Genomic DNA, 17,182 nt, shown 5'->3' with positions numbered 1-17,182 from the left:
AGGCATTTTGAATGTGAACAGTGTCATATATTTGCGATTTTTTGTATTGATGCAAGATAAATGTCATTTAGAGACGGCAACTTGGTCTCAGGTTCCATATATTATAGTCGTAGAATTGGTAAACAAGGCATTTAAAAGAGACGAGTGTCTCATATATTTGCGATTTTTCATATTCATACAGGATAATTGTACTTTAGGGTCAACAGCCTCGTTTCAGGTTCTATATATTTTAGCTGTAAAGTTGATAAACGAGGGATTTAATAGAGACGAGTTTCTCATACTGGATAATTGTACTTTAGGGTCAACAACTTCCTCTCAGGATCTTATGTCTTTGACGGGGAGTTGGTAAACAAGGCATTTCTAAGTGACGAGTATCTCATATATATGCGATTTTTCGTATTGATACAGGATAATTGTACTTTAAGGTCAAAAAATCGTCCCAGGTTCTATACGAATTTCGTGTATTTGCGATATACACATGTCAAGAAAACTTGTTTAGTGCTTCTTACGTTCTTGATAAACTACTGAGGTAGCATCTCTACTTACTTCTGTTAGTCAACTAAATTTAATGAATTATATCTTCTTCTTCTTAAGAAGTCATGTTTTGAAATTTGTGAACGTATATTTATGAAATAAATAAGAAACCTATTCTACTATAACCTATAGTTCTTTTAAAAAAGACGATATATGCTTTTAATAATTTGCTTAGGTAAATTAAAAAATATAATTGTCTGAAAATGTTCTTAATTTCTTTAATGTTCTTGTAATAAACGTTCGATAGTGTTGTTACAAGTAACATCATAAGCAGTTTTTTTCTAATTGTCTCGTATATTGATATCGATATGTGGTATAGACAACAACAACTTCACACATTCAATATGATCATTTTCAGATGCAAGATGTAATGGTGTGTCATTGTAACTGTCTCGTACATTGACATCAATGTGTGGTATAGACAACAACAACTTCACACAATCAATATGACCGAAATAAGATGCAAGATGTAATGGTGTGTAATTGTAACTGTTTAAATTGTTAATATTTGTGACGTCATGATTAATTAAAACTTTCAAAACATCATGATGACCACAACATGCACTGTAGTGATATGCATTCCATTTATTTGCATTGACAGCATTCACATCGCTACCAGCATCAATCAAACATTTCACTATTGATGGTTTATTGTACCATGCTGCTTCCATCAACAGTGTTCTTTCATAAAAACCTCTCATTTTAACGATACTTGGATGATCAATAAGAATTGTGTGAAATGTCTTGACATCGCCATTTTCAATGATTTTTTCAAGTTCTAAACACAAGTTATGTGGTATTAATTAAAAACAAAAATGACAAGGGTGTAAACTTTAAATAAAATTATTGCGCTAAATGAAATAGGGCCGAAGTTCGCAGTCGGCACTAAAATTTTTTATAAGAATCTTTATTTCTAACCTCTTGTTTTAAGAACATATATATAGTCAATTGTCTAAAAATTAAAACTTTAAGAACATAAATGTTAATAAGTTTATTTGGGTTATGTTATTTTAAATAAATAATAAAAATTAAACTCATCATTTTTAAACTGATATACGACTAAGTGTAAAAATTTAAAGTGCGTATTTGATATTCTGTTCTATTATTAATGTAAATTCCCTGGAAACAAAGTTGCTGCGAGCGTTCGCAGTTGACTTTGGTGACATTTTCGTTCAATGTTTCCATTTTTTGCACGCATTAGTTTTATTTACAGTCCTCTGAAAGAAGAAAAACGCTGTTAGTTTTTATCCTCGATTTTGATTAGGTGCAACCTAACAGTATGCAAATTTTATACCGCAAGTTTATCATATCTAGTGCGACTTACAAATTTTAAACTGCGAGTTTAACGTATCATATTGCGAGTTACAAATTTTAAACTGCGAGTTTATCATATCTAGTGCGAGTTACAAATTTTAAACTGCGAGTTTAACGTATCATAGTGCGAGTTACAAATTTTAAACTGCGAGTTTAAAATATCTATTGCAACTTACAAATTTTAAAATGCAAGTTTATTATATCTCGTGCGAGTTACAAATTTTAAACTGCGAGTTTGACATATCTAGTGCGAGTTACAAATTTTAAAGTGCGAGTTTATCATATCTCGTGTGAGGTACAAATTTTAAACTAAAAAAGGAAAACAGGAAAATAAAAATCATATAAAAAACGAACTTTTTTTATAAAAAGAATCTCCACATGCTCTTTCAAGCTACTCTCTTTTAAAAGAGCCTAATAATTATTAAAGAATAAAGATTTTGGGTGAAAGTTATTGAGAGCCAAGAGAATTTACATTTTGTATTGTTCTTACTTGACGACAAAAATGAGGTTGTTCTTAGTTTTAGAAACAACGATTTGAACCTAAAGTTGTTCTTTTGTTATTTGTATTTGCCAGAAAGAAAAGTCTCATGTTCTTATAAAATTATTTATGTAAGAAAACCGTGGAAGTCGCTGCTTATAGCATGTATTTAGCCGAAATTAGCAAGGAGTAATTGTACGGGAGCGCAGAGATGGATAGTTCAGTGGGGGAATTATCATTAGTAGGTGTTATCTAGGGCCGCAGTTTTATTTGGATTCTAAAACAGTTTTTTTTTTATTTTAAAAGTGGCAAGTGACATTACAGTGACACGGTGAGTTGTTAAGAATCAAAATGGAAGTAGGCAAACTGGATTTGATTGGCTCAGCAAGTATAAAAATTTAGGGGGCAGTGTGAGAAGAAGTGGAGAAGAACATCTATTGTGCTACGAGTGGTGAAAGTTGGAGTGATAGTACTACGGTAAACTACAAGTGGTTAAAAATGGGATTGAAAGTACTGTTAATCATCAAAAACTACATATAGGGACGAATAAATTAAGTCTAATTTCTTCGTACCGCAAGAGAACAAACCCCAGTCTTTCTTGCCTAAAATCTCTTTTAACATATTGATTTTATCTTAAAATAATATAACTTTGGTGTGAAATTTTTTTTTTTCCAAAGCCGAGTGCTCAAAACAGAACAGTTACAAGAAAAAAATGTCAAACTTGATGAGTGTTTTGAATTGATAGTATTGGAGTAATACTTGTGCTCACGTTATTACAAAGGCGATCCGTTTTAGGTAGCAATACCACAATTTACTGCAGATTGAGAAAAATTAACCTATCCCCACCACATAAAAAGCTTCATACCTTCAAAAGAGTAACTCTTCTTAACATGCTGGAAACTTTTTGGCTTTACATCACTAAATAAAAACACCGTTCAATTACATTGCTACTATTTCTTAATCTTAATCAATCTGTACAAACATTTAACAAACAGGCTGTAGAAACATTTTAATTGTATGTGACAAATATTGAAGCAGTTGTAATGATATATCAATCATTTAAAATAGTTCAATGACAACAAATTCTGATTCTGATCAATATGGTGACTAGTGAAGATGACAATGACAAGTAACACTATGAGGATTTAAAATATACCTACTTCTGTTGTTGTTTTCCAGAAGAAGGATTTACAATTGGTTTCTCGTACTCTATAAAATACAATATTTTTTTTTAAAATTCACATAATTTATGTTAAAACTTTAATTAATAAGAATGAAAAACTCACTTTTCAGAGTTTTAACCAAGTTCATTAGATCAGTTGTTAATTGGGAATAGTTGGGTTGGGTTTCATCTTCATCAATCAAGTTTCTATAAACAGAACATTCATTGGGATCTACACCAGCAGTGGTGATTTCATCAATTGAAATTTTCATTTCGCCCAACGGATTTGACGAAATATCCGCTTTGTTCATTTGATGAAGGTGTGAATTGAATGTTGGGATAGTTCTTGGAAACAAGGATAGCCTGCGAAGTTGTCGTTCAATTTCCAACTTTTCAGTAACTAACTCAAAATGAGATTTTAAATTAAGAGTTTGAATGTAATTTGCAAATTCTTGTACTTTCTTATTGTCGACAAAACCATCACAAGTCAATTTTGCTTTAAATTCTTTAGATTTCTCATCGAATATCCGCAATAGATCTTCTTCTTCTTTATTTAATATTTTGAGATATTCTTCTAGTCGTTTTAACTTTCTTTCTTTTAATTTTTGAACAAATAGTTCTCTTTCTTTCTCTAAATTTGTTAGAGCGTCACTGTATTTTCTTGTTAACTTTTCCAACACCACTTTTGTTTCATCGAATGAAGTGATAAACGATCGAAACCACTTTTTGGCTTCAAGGCCAAAATCATCAATCGTTTTTATTCTGTGATTCTTATGTTGTCTGTGTGTGCAATATGCACATGTTAACAAATTTTCACAATCAATACAGACAAATCTTGCAAGCGAGTCGTGTTGCTTACACAATGGTTGAAGTTCTTTCAATTTTTGATTGAAAATGACATTGATATATGATTTGTTGGAACAAGAATGAAGATTTTGACATTTTTCACAGATCTTTAAACTGCATGTTGTACAGGAATAGCTGATTATCTGGTTACACTCTTTACTTTGCTGACATAAAGATTTTACATTTTCTCTAGGTGACCTATGGATAAAGAAATATCATTTGCTTTACGTAAAAATTCTATATAACCAAATTCCATTTTAGTGAGTTTCTTGACATATGCTATACACATTTTATAAAGACCATGAGTTGCCATTATTCTTTATTTGTTCCTATATCATTAACACTTGTTACTTACGTTAAATTATAAATATTTGATATAAAATTTCTGCTTTAAAATATCATTTTCCTTTTTTTTTTTTATGAAGAACTTTCAGCTTTGTAATTTTATTTTTTCTTTGTTCACATCAAAACCACATTTGTGTATAGGTAACTCGAACTGAAATGTTAGGAACCAAAAGAACTGTTTACTGCAGCCACATCTTGTTTTTGTTGAGATGCTGTTTTAAAGTAGGAGAAAATGACAACATGGTTAGCTCACGATACATACCTGATGATGGTATGAAAGCGTTGTTTAACAACCATCCAAGCAATACTATCGATGCAAACTACTTACAAAAATTTGCTAAAAAATTATCCCGCAAAAGGAGTGATCCTCAAAGCACTTTATCCGCACATCCTCTGTTTTTAACAGAAATGAGGCTGTTGAACAAGACTTCTATATTTGCCCACAGAAATGCTGCATAACGTCTCTGAAATTTTGGTCGAATGTCATCTTTCCAAAAAGCGTTATTGCGGATGTAGGCATTGGGGACAATGACAAAGATGATGTTGCTAAAAATCTTGATGTTTCAGTTTCGTGAAGTTTAAGAAGCCATAAAATTTGATTTTAACGATTTTTAACGTTAAAACATTTACATTGTATTCATGTCAATTTTCGGTGTGGACGTATTGCTTATCGTTGGATTTTTTGTTTTGCTTTTGTATGAATAGTGAGAGTAGAGTCAAATTTTGAAAACGTTTCTTCAGACAAAACATGCAGTGACTTCTGTTTATTTTTAATTATATTCTTACTCATATAAAACTATACTATGAACTATATCATAAAAAATAGTGACTTTCATTATTTACGTCAGTTTCATTGGTTTTGAAAAGCACGTAAAGCACGCAAGCATATGAGCACGTAAAGCAGGTAAAACACATGAGCACGTAAGCACGTCGAGCACGTAATTTAGCAGACTCAATTAACTTACACTTTGTCCAAAATACCAGTTAATGTAAACACAGTCATTAAGGAGGATGCTGTTTGTTCGTGAGTAATTGTTGTCGTTTTAGTACATCTTACTGGACAAGGCAGTTCAGCACTCCCATCTTCCATAAACACTAAAATACGATCTAGACAATCTTGGCAATAAGTGTGTCCGCAGTTTAGATGTTTAGGCTGATGATAAGTGTCCAAACAAATCTTGCAAGCTCAACTTTTGATAAAGCCATTTTATTGCAGAAACTTGCAAAAAATTCTAAAAATAAAAGTATTTCAAGTATCTTTTTTAATCCACACGAGTGAGACTGTTTATTATTATTAGTGGGCAGATTTCCACTTAAAGATATTTACGTCATACACGTCTCAGTGCATACGCTAGGAATTAAAGTTTTGTTAAGATTGAACCTCACCACGCATTCTAATAAGAAGAGACTTTTACAGTGATTTCACACAGTTAAGTAAGGTTTAAAAATATACAAGTAATTTACAAAATGAACAAAAAATGAATTTCGTGTGAATCAGCATAAAATTTAGAATATTATCTGCATTCCCATGCATAAATATTCATGTCAATGACATGATTATTTATGCACAGGGATGCATAGCTTTTGAATTTAGCGTTTGTGCAATTTCTCATTTTGTTTAGATTGATGCTTACATTACGATGCATGACATTACTAGGTATGTCGCATGGAGGAGAACTACTAGTATAGCATAGTATTAAAGATCCATATATTTCAATTTTTCAAAATGAGACAAAAATATGCCAAGTAGCAGTTATCATATGTGACAGAGTGATAAAAAGTGAGAAATTGCAAATAAAGTGTACTTTGTGTCATATCACTACGAGCCAATAAAATGAATTAAACTAATATTTTGTGAAAAAAGAAATTAAGAATCGAGATTATGAATCTAAAAATATACCCTTCCAAAATTCAGCTTAATCACAAAACATTTAAAACCTAGAATACACGCAATTGCATCACACCCACAATAACAGATAAGCTTTTGGAATCAACAGCCTTTATTTTAGCAAATGCAATATATAGCTTTCTGTCAACCAATGAATTTACATTTCCAAACCAAGTATGTAGTAAACGGTTAAAGTTTATTGATATTTTAAGTCGTAACATATTCCCCTTTACGTAAAAATTCAAATTATTTTTTAAAATTATTTACCAAAAATATACAAACTCTCTCTTCTAACTTGTGTTTTCAAAAATATCTTTCACAATACTCAAACAACAAATGACACGCCAGCGTTTGTCCAGTAATAAAACTGATTAAACAGTGGAATAATAGACCTCTCTTGTTGCCATAGCTCGTATCTTCTTTTAGAAGCTCTTCATCGTAGAAGCTTTAAGACACTCCGTTATTTGTTGTCATTAAAAGCTTATAGTTATCATATAATTTTAAGTATAATCACGATAGTCTGTTATTCGCTATATTTGTATTCTTCATTTTCCTATCATTGAAAATCTTGTAATTCATAATATATGTAACGTGTGTACCCTTACGACCACTGATTTCAAATTTAATTGAAAATCAGAAATCCAAAATTTTAGTTGAAATACATTTTTTAATACTTTCTTATTTTGAAATTCAAAATTGAGTGCAGGGTTTACCAGATTCCGGGTTGAACTAACGCTGCAACGACTTTCGAGCATTCGTGGACCGAGTCTAACATTAAAAAAATTCGAAATAGCAATTTTCTTTCGTTGTATATTAAAAAAATTCTTTTTACTTCATTATCATTTTTAAGATCAAAAATTGAAAAAATAATATAACTTCGTACAAAGTTCAATTTCTTTTTTATCACGTCTCGCGCGTAGTTAGATCTAATTCTCGCCTATACATGTAAATTTCTAGCCCGATATATAACTAGATGACCTGAAAAGATATAAGTGATAAAAAGTGAGAATTTGATAATAAGGTGTTGAAGAAAAGTCGATAGATAATGTGAAATGGCATTCTGTGACATGTCACTACGAGCTAATAAAATGTATTCAACTTATTTTGTGAAAAAAGAAATAAAGAATCTAGAAGTATACCCCTCCAAAATTCAGCATAATCACCAAACAATAAACTTAGAATGAACGAAATTGCATCGCACCCACAATAATAGAAAAGTTTTAAAAATGATTCGATCAAATTACGAAGGAAGTAATAATAAGCCGAAATAATATTTTACTTACAGCACAATCAATCGAGTATTTTCCAGCCCGAAATTGTTCCGTGTTATGTTTCTTTCTGCAACGCTACACTTATTATCAGACAGTCTTTATTTGAAGCAAATGCAATATATCGCTTTTTGTTCTGTAAAACAATGAATTTACTTTTCCAAACCAAGTATAACGTGAACGGTTAAATATAATTGATATTTAACGTCGTAAGATCTGTACTGGAAGTATTTTTAAGACTATTTAACAGAAATATACAAAACGTCTTAACTTGTGCTTTTAAAAACAACTTTCACAATACCCAATCAACTTACCACAAATGACACACGCCAAAAATATTTAATTAAACAGTGAAACAATAGACCTCTTTTGATGCCATAGCTCGTATTTGCTTTTAGAAGCTCTTCATCGTAGGAGTTAAGGGGCACTCCGTTATTTGTTGTTTTTTAAAATCTTAGTTATCTTATAGTTTTTGAGTAAAATCACAGTATTTTTATACGGAGTTCCTGACACTTTCAGGCAGACATATTATTTTTGTTACCAGTATTACTTTAATTGACTTTTGTTTAATATGCCTTAATCTAAGATTTCTTCTGTTGGTCCAGAAAATTTGTTGACACACTTCGACAATCTATTATAGAACAGATTAAAAGGCGTTATAATTGGTATAATATTGTAAATTCTCGATTAACATTCGGCTGTAATAAAGTTGGAGTTAGGAGGACAGGTTTGATGTGAATCTCGTCCAGGGGTTCTTAGTTTCTTTATATTGATTCCGTTCAAACAATTAAACCTAAGATGTCCAGAGAAGAGACTGGGTTAACCCCATGCATCATGTGCGTTATAAAAACCTAAAAATATAAAGTAAAAATTTGAATTTAATCAAATAACACAAAAAGAAAAAAAAACAGTGAACAAGTTCTCCTAATGGGTTATTACCGTTTATTCAGTTCTTACAGAAAAATATGAAGTCAAAAAACCAACAATACTGTTTCCAATTTGTTATTGCCGTGGTGCCACGAAATGGCTGGTGAACTAAATTTAGAAAAGTTCTTAAAAAAAGCTTTTTTTATAACTTCCATAAAACACCTAAAATAGATCTACAATGGAAAAGATTAAACAATAATAAAAGAAGGCATGCGACTAAGCAAAAGGTCATCTTCGGACCATTTGGTTTTCTGTTATTATTTACACACTAAGCAAAAAAAAGCACAAAAAGACTTTAAAACCTACTTCTCAAAAATATCACTTATGTCTGTACATAGTACAGATTTATTACACCCTAAATTTTTATTTTTTATTTATTACATTTATGACTTTTTGAAGAGAATATGCTACAGATTGTACATTGTGTCCTTTTTTGGAAATGTTCGGATCATTTCTAAAACACACGCAAAACATATTCAAAAATATGTTTTGCTGTATTTTAAAGAAAAGTTGAACATGAAACTATTTTATGTTTAATTCGTAAAATGACAACAAATAAATAAGTATGTTCCACAAATTGATATCTACATTTTTTAAACATTTTACTGAAAATTCATGACTGTGTTGAGAAAAAATAAAAAAGTTTAAGATAAATAATATTCAGCACTCAATGATGTAAACAAAACTGGTATTTCTTAGCTAAAAAGACAAATGGGGACTTCTTTTACAGAACAGAATAGTCAACTTTGAAATAGAACATGTCGATCTGAGCATGTGCCTTCTGCTTTTCGTTTTTTTTTTTCAAATAAAATCCAAATTATATGTGAAGAGTTAAGTTAAATTAAGACATTTGAAAGAGATCTGGATTCAGCTTGATTTGATCACATCACAATGGTCATAATACTAATTTGAAATAATATTTCACTTGTACAACCACCAAGAAATCCAACTGATCCACATTATTGTGATTCCAAAAGGTAAATTGCGTCATAAAACTATTATTTGTTTGACGAGGATAAATTTAAAAGTATGGTTTGTTCCTGTTGGAGAGTTTTAATCTCGAAGGTAAAAGATACACAACGTAGATAAAAAATACAGAAGGTGGAAAAAAGAAAATCTGTGCCTTTCCTGGGAGAGTTACAAACCAGATGGACTTTTCATTATCATTTTAGGCTAAATGTCGATTAAGCTTTTAGTCAGCACTTTTTTATGTTTCATAACAAAATATCAAAATATCTTAGATCTGAGTTAACAAGCCTAAAATTTTCAATCGCTTTTAAAAAAAATATTTGGCGTATTTGAACTCAGGATCAAAATTTATATAAACATGCAAATTATAAAGCTGGTAGACTAAGTGCAACTGCCAGTATTAACGCATAACATTCGAAAATTGCAGGTTTTTCTTGTGATAAAAACAAAACAAATCATAAAGCAAAAAAGAACGGTCACTTACAATCCGGTCTAAATTAAAGCTGAAATAGTTCGGTTTGTGATTTAAAATTTTAAGTTCACCAACTGCGGATAAATAAGACCTTGATCACTGAAGCGGCTTCACTGTAATACACATTTCCCGAATTTTTTTCTTTTAAGTTTTAGAAGTTTATTGTTTTGACTTTAAGATCATTTTCAGCATCAATGAATTTGTGTGTATAAAATTTTAACTTGGTGGTGTTAATGTTACGGTCAAAGTCTCTTTCAGACTTTTACTAATTAGTTTCTGTTTCAAGCAGAGTTTAATAAGTTGATTAATAAGTTGAGAAATAGCAGCGGTACATCAAAAAAAACTAACTCAAAACTAAAATATTTAATTAAACAGTGAAACAATAGACGTCTTTTGTTGCCATAGCTCGTATTTGCTTTTAGAAGCTCTTCATTGTAGGAGTTAAGAGACACTCCTTTATTTTTTTTAAAACCTTAATTATCCTATAGTTTTTAAGTAAAATCACGGTAATTTTGTACGGAATTCCCGACACTTCCAGGCAGACATATTGTTTTTGTTAGGTTTGAGAGTCAACAACGTCCCTGGTTCTATATATTTTAGCCGCAGAATTGATAAACAGGCATTCCAAAGTGACGAGTGTCATTTATTTGCGATTTTTCGTATTGAAACAGGACTAGCCGGGAGACTAAACCCGACGTCGAAACGCCGTGTCTAGAAACGCCGTTGAACACCCAAGCGCCTTATAAGAACTGCAAACAGTGTTCTCAGTAAGAGCTTTGTAATAAAAGAAACAAAGCTGTGAACTCGTGTATTCTCCAAAAAACCTAAGCATTGAGCAGGAACATTTTGTTTACATGGTTTGACTTGCTTATTTTTTCCATAATAATGAGATTCGGCAATCAAGTCAAAGCCAGCCTCCTCTTTTTCCTTCTCTGATCTTGAATCAGGTTTTTCTTCAAATGTAAACATTAATGGAAACCATCACCCTAGACGAAAAAATGTTACGTAAATTTAAAATACTTGTAAAGTAATTTTTCCACAACAAGCGAGATGTAAAGAATGACCAACTTGACGAAAAATATTATTCACAATTTAACAAAGGAAGAATGCTTAAAGTATTGACGCTGACTACTTAGACAACGGCAGGTTTTTAATAGGTTACCATAGCAATTCGCTGCAACTTTATATATCCTTGCCTCAGTCTTTTGAAATACTAATGAAGGCCTTACGATACAGTTTTTTCCTTGTTGTTGGTAAGATGTTATCATATAGGCGCGATAAGATTGGCAGTTAATTTAATAACAATTTTGTCAGGAAGCGATCTTTTGAAGTAATTTAAAGAGTTTCAAGAAGAATGTTTAAAAGAAAAATAATTAAGTTAGAGTTTTCTAACCAGGGATCAGAAGAGTAAGGTGAAACTGGTAAATATAATTTTTCTATACTTTTTCATCATATTAATATATGTTTTCCATTCCTGGACTTGATTATAAAATTTCTGTTTTGGCAAGCATAAAGATGAAGTCGTTGTTACTTTCCTTAACCTTATTGTCTCTGTTTGGTGCTTCTGTGATGGCAAACTCGAGGTCTGTATTTTGAAAAGGTAATAAAATCACGTATGGATGCAATGGATTTTGCTGGAGTTACTGTGGAGTATCTTGGGTAAGTCATTCATTATTTATATGAAAACTTCCAACTTTTATTTCGACTGTGAGATATCATAAAATAATTCTAGCGGATGGCATTGTGTTTCACATAATCTAACATTGAAAACATTCACTTTTTTATGTTTCCTCTAATTTAGCATGACGTAAAAATCATTTTTCATCAAACTACGTTAGCTAAATATGAAAATGCTTACAAAAATTTTAGTCTTAACAAGATTAAACAATTGTTTGGGTTATATTCTGAAATACTCTTTTTCCAATATTTCTTTCCACGGTGAGATTAAAGAAACTAAGTTTGAACAGTTATCTTAGAAGAAATGTTTTCTTAACTGAAGCTAAACTGTAAGAAACATGCTCTTACATCACGTTTAGTCTTTTAAACGATGCGATTACGTTGTAAAAAGGCGGGTTTCCATTCAAACGTATGTAGAACAAGTAGAACAAGTAGAATGATGTTGTTTTATGAAATATGCAAAAAAAATTCGTTTGTTTAAAATATCTTCAGCCATTTTTCACTTTTGTCCACATCTCGGTGAAGTGGAAACTTCTCGGTAAAGGGAAATCTTTCTGCTATGTCTTACCAACGTGTCTTTTAATGTAACTACATTTGATTTCGAACAAACAACACAACAGTATACTTCATATTATTCTACGTTGTTTTATAGTGGAAACAGTACGAAATTACTTAAAATAAGTATTAAAGTGCTCAAGTTATTATAATGTACTTCTCGTTATAGCATAGTCGAAATAATTTTATAGCATTTATACACAACTTTACATTCGTTTTTCTTTATTTAGACTGGTGGTGAATGGTGTTATACTAGCTTTTAGTCATATAAAGTGCCATCCACATTACCACGTGATTGTACTTATGTTATGCAGGGGGATTACCTTCATTGTTATGCTCGATGTACATTGTTTTGAATACTGGAAAAAGATTTCACAACATATTTTCTTGCAACAACTTGTACTTTGAAAGGGACATAATAAATTGATAAAAAATAGAGTACTTTTTCATTACTGCTAATCTGCTGTACTGAAGTGGCTCACAATCCACCCATTCATCCTTAGTATCCATCCTTAGTATTTCTCTATTAGTAATTTTTTTAACTTAGCGCGGCATTTAATTAGTGCAAATGACCATTTTGCGAACTTTGAATCCGACATTAGTTTAATAAGTTTTACCCAAATACCTTTCAACCAAACATTTATCGGCTTTTTGTCTATCCACGCTTTTGCCTGTGTTCTTACAACAAATAAATCTGTGATACGAAGTTCTTCGATCGTTTTTTGTTATTTTCCCCTGGAATATAATCATAGGACGGAGCATTGTACCATCAGCAGTAGTTATTTTTTCTCCTCTAATTTAGTGCGGTAATAGTCAAAATTTCCTCTAGATGTTTGTGACACGTAACGAGAAAAAATACGATGTTCTGCAGCCGCTAGCTTGCGAGAGCTCAACGTTGGCATAATTGTGCATTGTGAAACAATAAGTTCCGCAGGCCACAAAGTCTGCTAGCCAGGAGATTGGAGTGTACTGCGGTAGGCAATAATTCGTACAGTTTAAAGTTTGTGATCTAATCAAAGAATCAAACCAGGCCAGATGTTCATGGTCCGCTGTAAAGCTGATATCATGGATAATTTCAGTGACGGTATATTTGGATAAATTCATTACGCTTTGTTAGGCCTTGCTATACTCGTACTCGGGGTATAGTCATCCAGGAGAACCAAGACAATTGCTGTATCGCTGTTCATTTACATACGCAAGAGCTTGATCAGCATGTAAAGTTCTATTTAACAGAGCCAAGAGGTTTAAAGAACTTATAAAAAAATTTTGTTTACTTGTGGGAAATTCTTGTAACTCTTCATCCCTTTAACATTTCGCCGAGTATTTCGAACAGCATAGCACAATGGAAGCATCGTGGAACCAAATTCAAATTACTGATCTTTTGCGTTGTCCTTCTGCCGAAGTGGATTTTTCTCCGGGCATATCGACTAGTACCGAGTACACGGAAATAGACGAGTGCAAAGGCCGAAGTTCGAGTTTGACTGTAAATTGAAACTGTGTAGAATTAATTTTTCGAAAGAGGACAATTTACAAATCCTAATACTAGCGGGAAAGAATCATAAATCGATGATAAGTCGAGAGCTTTCTCCAAATCGGAAATTACTGCACTGGGTATTTAATCTAGGCACAAGAATCCTAGCTGAATTTAATGTTTAGATACTACAGGTTTTAATAAAAAAGAAAGAGATGTTTGTTTCCATTTTTTCAGACACGTTAGTCTGAAGAATCCTATTCTGTCTTAATTTAGATTTCAGAAAAATTCTAGTTGTAATAAATGCGTGATTTGTGTAATAATGTGTGTAGTTTGCTTTGTTTAACAGAAGTATAAACTTGATGCATCGACTTTCAAAAAACATATATTGCGACAACGACAAATATAGTTAAAATCTAGAGTGAAAATCCCATGTTGGGATTTTCACTCTAGAAGCCCAATCCTTTTTTGCCTCTTAAAAATGCAAAGGTCCCTACCGTATCTTCAAAACCCAAAAGTTCGCGTAAGTGGCTAGGTGTAAACGTCTGTTTTTTGTCTCTTTTATTATATAGTGTAATGCGTTTGTAACTTTAAAGGCTATTTGCCAAAATTGTGCTGTAAAATGCTGTGTACTTTAAGATAAGAGATCTAACCTCAAACTAGTCTACGTTTAACTTGTTATTAAAGTGTTGAGTATAGGTCAACCAGTAAATATTGAGCAACTAAACCTTAATTTATCAAATAAGGAATTCCATTTGATCCTTATCATGTGTAATCTTAATTGGTTTTAATAAAATCCTTGTGTTTTGATACATCAATCAATTTACGCAACAAATTACATCCTTAAATCCTATTACTAATAGCTTTATGTACGACTTGCACGTTTCTTATTTACTATATTAAATAAAAAAAAAACAATTTGAAACATCTGAGTAGATTATGGACTGGTGGCCATGTGATAGAGCGTTTTTACTTATATGGCATACAATATGGGCAAAAAACGTTTAAGATATAGTCATCTGGAAAGCATTGATAGAATACACTGTTCTTATTACTGGTCAGTTGAAAACATTATCTCTACTGGAAATATATTTCTAAAGTATAGCTTATTCTTAATTGATTTTTAAACAGATCTAACCTGAACCAAAAAAGATAAGACTGTCCCTTTAATTGGTCTGGATTTATAGAAATTACTGGTAAAAAAATAAAGCAATTAGAAAGTCTGTTTTCTTACTGCGAACGTTGTTTAAAGTTTACTTGAAGCAACTTAAAATTTAGAACATGAATATAAATTACCATTTATGAAAAAATACAATTATAAAGGAAAAGCAATTTGCTTGCAAAACCGATCGCCATCTTGAAAACGAACTCCCGCAGGAAACATCAATGTTATTTTTACGCCATTATGTTGCTCAGCGACAAAATGTTGTTACGGAACTTAAAGTAACGTTTTCAAGTTATCAACAAATTGGTAAAATATTGAGTTTTGACTCTGGATTTGTACATCCATCCGAAATAAAGTCGCTAAGAGCATAGACGGGTGTATAGAGGCTGAAAAAACCCCAGCCGTTTTGCCTACGTAGAGCAACTTTGAGCAACATAATGACGTCACAACACTAAGCAAAAAAAAAGCACAAAAAGACTTTAAAACCAACTTTTCAAAAATATCACTCATGTCTGTACATAGTACAGATTTAATACACCCTAAAATTTTATTTTTTATTTATTACATTTATGACTTTTTGAAGAGAATATGCTACAGATTGTACATTGTGTCCTTTTTCGGAAATGTTCGGATCATTTCTAAAACACACGCAAAACATATTCAAAAATATAATGTTTTGCTGTATTTTAAAGAAAAGTTGAACATGAAACTATTTTATGTTTAATTCTTAAAATGACTACTTTGACAACAAATAAATAAGTATGTTCCACAAATTGATATCTATATTTTTTAAACATTTTACTGAAAATTCATGACTGTGATGAGAAAAAATAAGTAAGTTTAAGATAAATAATATTCAGCACTCAATGATGTAAGCAAAACTGGTATTTCTTAGCTAAAAAGACAAATGGGGACTTCTTTTACAGAACAGAATAGTCAACTTTGAAATAGAACATGTCGATCTGAGCATGTACCTTCTGCTTTTTGTTTTTTTTTTCAAATAAAATCCAAATTATATGTGAAGGGTTAAGTTAAATTAAGACATTTGAAAGAGATCTGGATTCAGCTTGATTTGATCAGATCACAATGGTCATAATACTAATTTTGAAATAATATCTCATTTGTGCAACCACCAAGAAAGCCAACTGAACCACATTATTGTGATTCCAAAAGGTAAATTGCGTCATAAAAATATTATTTGTTTGACGAGGATAAGTTTAAAAGTATGGTTTGTTCCTGTTGGAGAGTGTTAATCTCGAAGGTAAAAGATACACAACGTAGATAAAAAATACAGAAGGTGGAGAAAAAGAAAATCTGCGCCTTTCCTGGGAAAGTTACAAACCAGATGGACTTTTCATTATCATTTTAGGCTAAATGTCGATTAAGCTTTTAGTCAACACTTTTTCATGTTTCACAACAAAATATCAAAATATCTTAGATCTGAGTTAACAAGCCTAAAATTTTCAATCGCTTTTAAAAAAAATATTTGGCGTATTTGAACTCAGGATCAAAATTTATATAAACATGCAAATTATAAAGCTTGTAGACTAAGTGCAACTGCCAGTATTAACGCATAAAATTCGAAAATCGTAAGTTTTTCTTGTGATAAAAACAAAACAAATCATAAAGCAAAAAGGAACGGTCACTTACAATCCGGTCTAAATTAAAGCTGAAATAGTTCGGTTTGTGATTTAAAATTTTAAGTTCACCAACTGCGGATAAATAAGACCTTGATCACTGAAGCGGCTTCACTGTAATACACATTTCCCGAATTTTTTTCTTTTAAATTTTAGAAGTTTATTGTTTTGACTTTAAGATCATTTTCAGCATCAATGAATTTGTGTGCATAAATTTTTAACTTTGTGCTGTTAATGTTACGGTCAAAGTCTCTTTCTGACTTTTACTAATTAGTTTCTGTTTCAGGCAGAGTTTAATTAGTTGATTAATAAGTTGAGAAATAGCAGCGGTACATCACAGAAAACTAACTCAAAACTATAATATTTAATTAAACAGTGACGTCTTTTGTAAAATAATTTTCTATAATATTTAATTAAACAGTGACGTCTTTTGTTGGCATAGCTCGTATTTGCTTTTAGAAGCTCTTCATTTTA

At 31.3% G+C, this 17,182-nt stretch overlaps 1 protein-coding gene across 3 annotated transcripts; it reads right to left on the bottom strand.

Annotated features, from left to right (window-relative positions):
• Window positions 1–444: 444 nt before the first annotated feature.
• On the bottom strand, window positions 445–16,955 carry LOC130648352 (putative ankyrin repeat protein RBE_0319). 3 transcript variants are annotated; one of them, XM_057454383.1, is made up of 7 exons: window positions 16,722–16,955; window positions 6,835–11,189; window positions 5,645–5,911; window positions 3,613–4,532; window positions 3,487–3,535; window positions 3,192–3,244; window positions 445–1,312 (listed from the first exon to the last, which is right to left on the bottom strand). In XM_057454383.1, exons 3-7 carry the CDS (start codon window positions 5,767–5,769, stop codon window positions 816–818), a joined length of 1,644 nt encoding a protein of 547 aa, XP_057310366.1. In that variant the 5' UTR covers window positions 5,770–5,911; window positions 6,835–11,189; window positions 16,722–16,955; the 3' UTR covers window positions 445–815. The 3 variants fall into 3 exon arrangements, with proteins under 3 accessions (XP_057310366.1, XP_057310358.1, XP_057310375.1); XM_057454375.1 differs by having other exon boundaries at window positions 7,851–11,189; XM_057454392.1 differs by having other exon boundaries at window positions 10,216–11,189.
• Between the last annotated feature and the right edge of the window lie 227 nt (window positions 16,956–17,182).

Source organism: Hydractinia symbiolongicarpus, chromosome 1 (genome assembly GCF_029227915.1).
Source record: "Hydractinia symbiolongicarpus strain clone_291-10 chromosome 1, HSymV2.1, whole genome shotgun sequence".
Lineage (NCBI taxonomy): Eukaryota > Metazoa > Cnidaria > Hydrozoa > Anthoathecata > Hydractiniidae > Hydractinia > Hydractinia symbiolongicarpus.
This window is presented reverse-complemented; position numbering and strand designations above follow the sequence as displayed.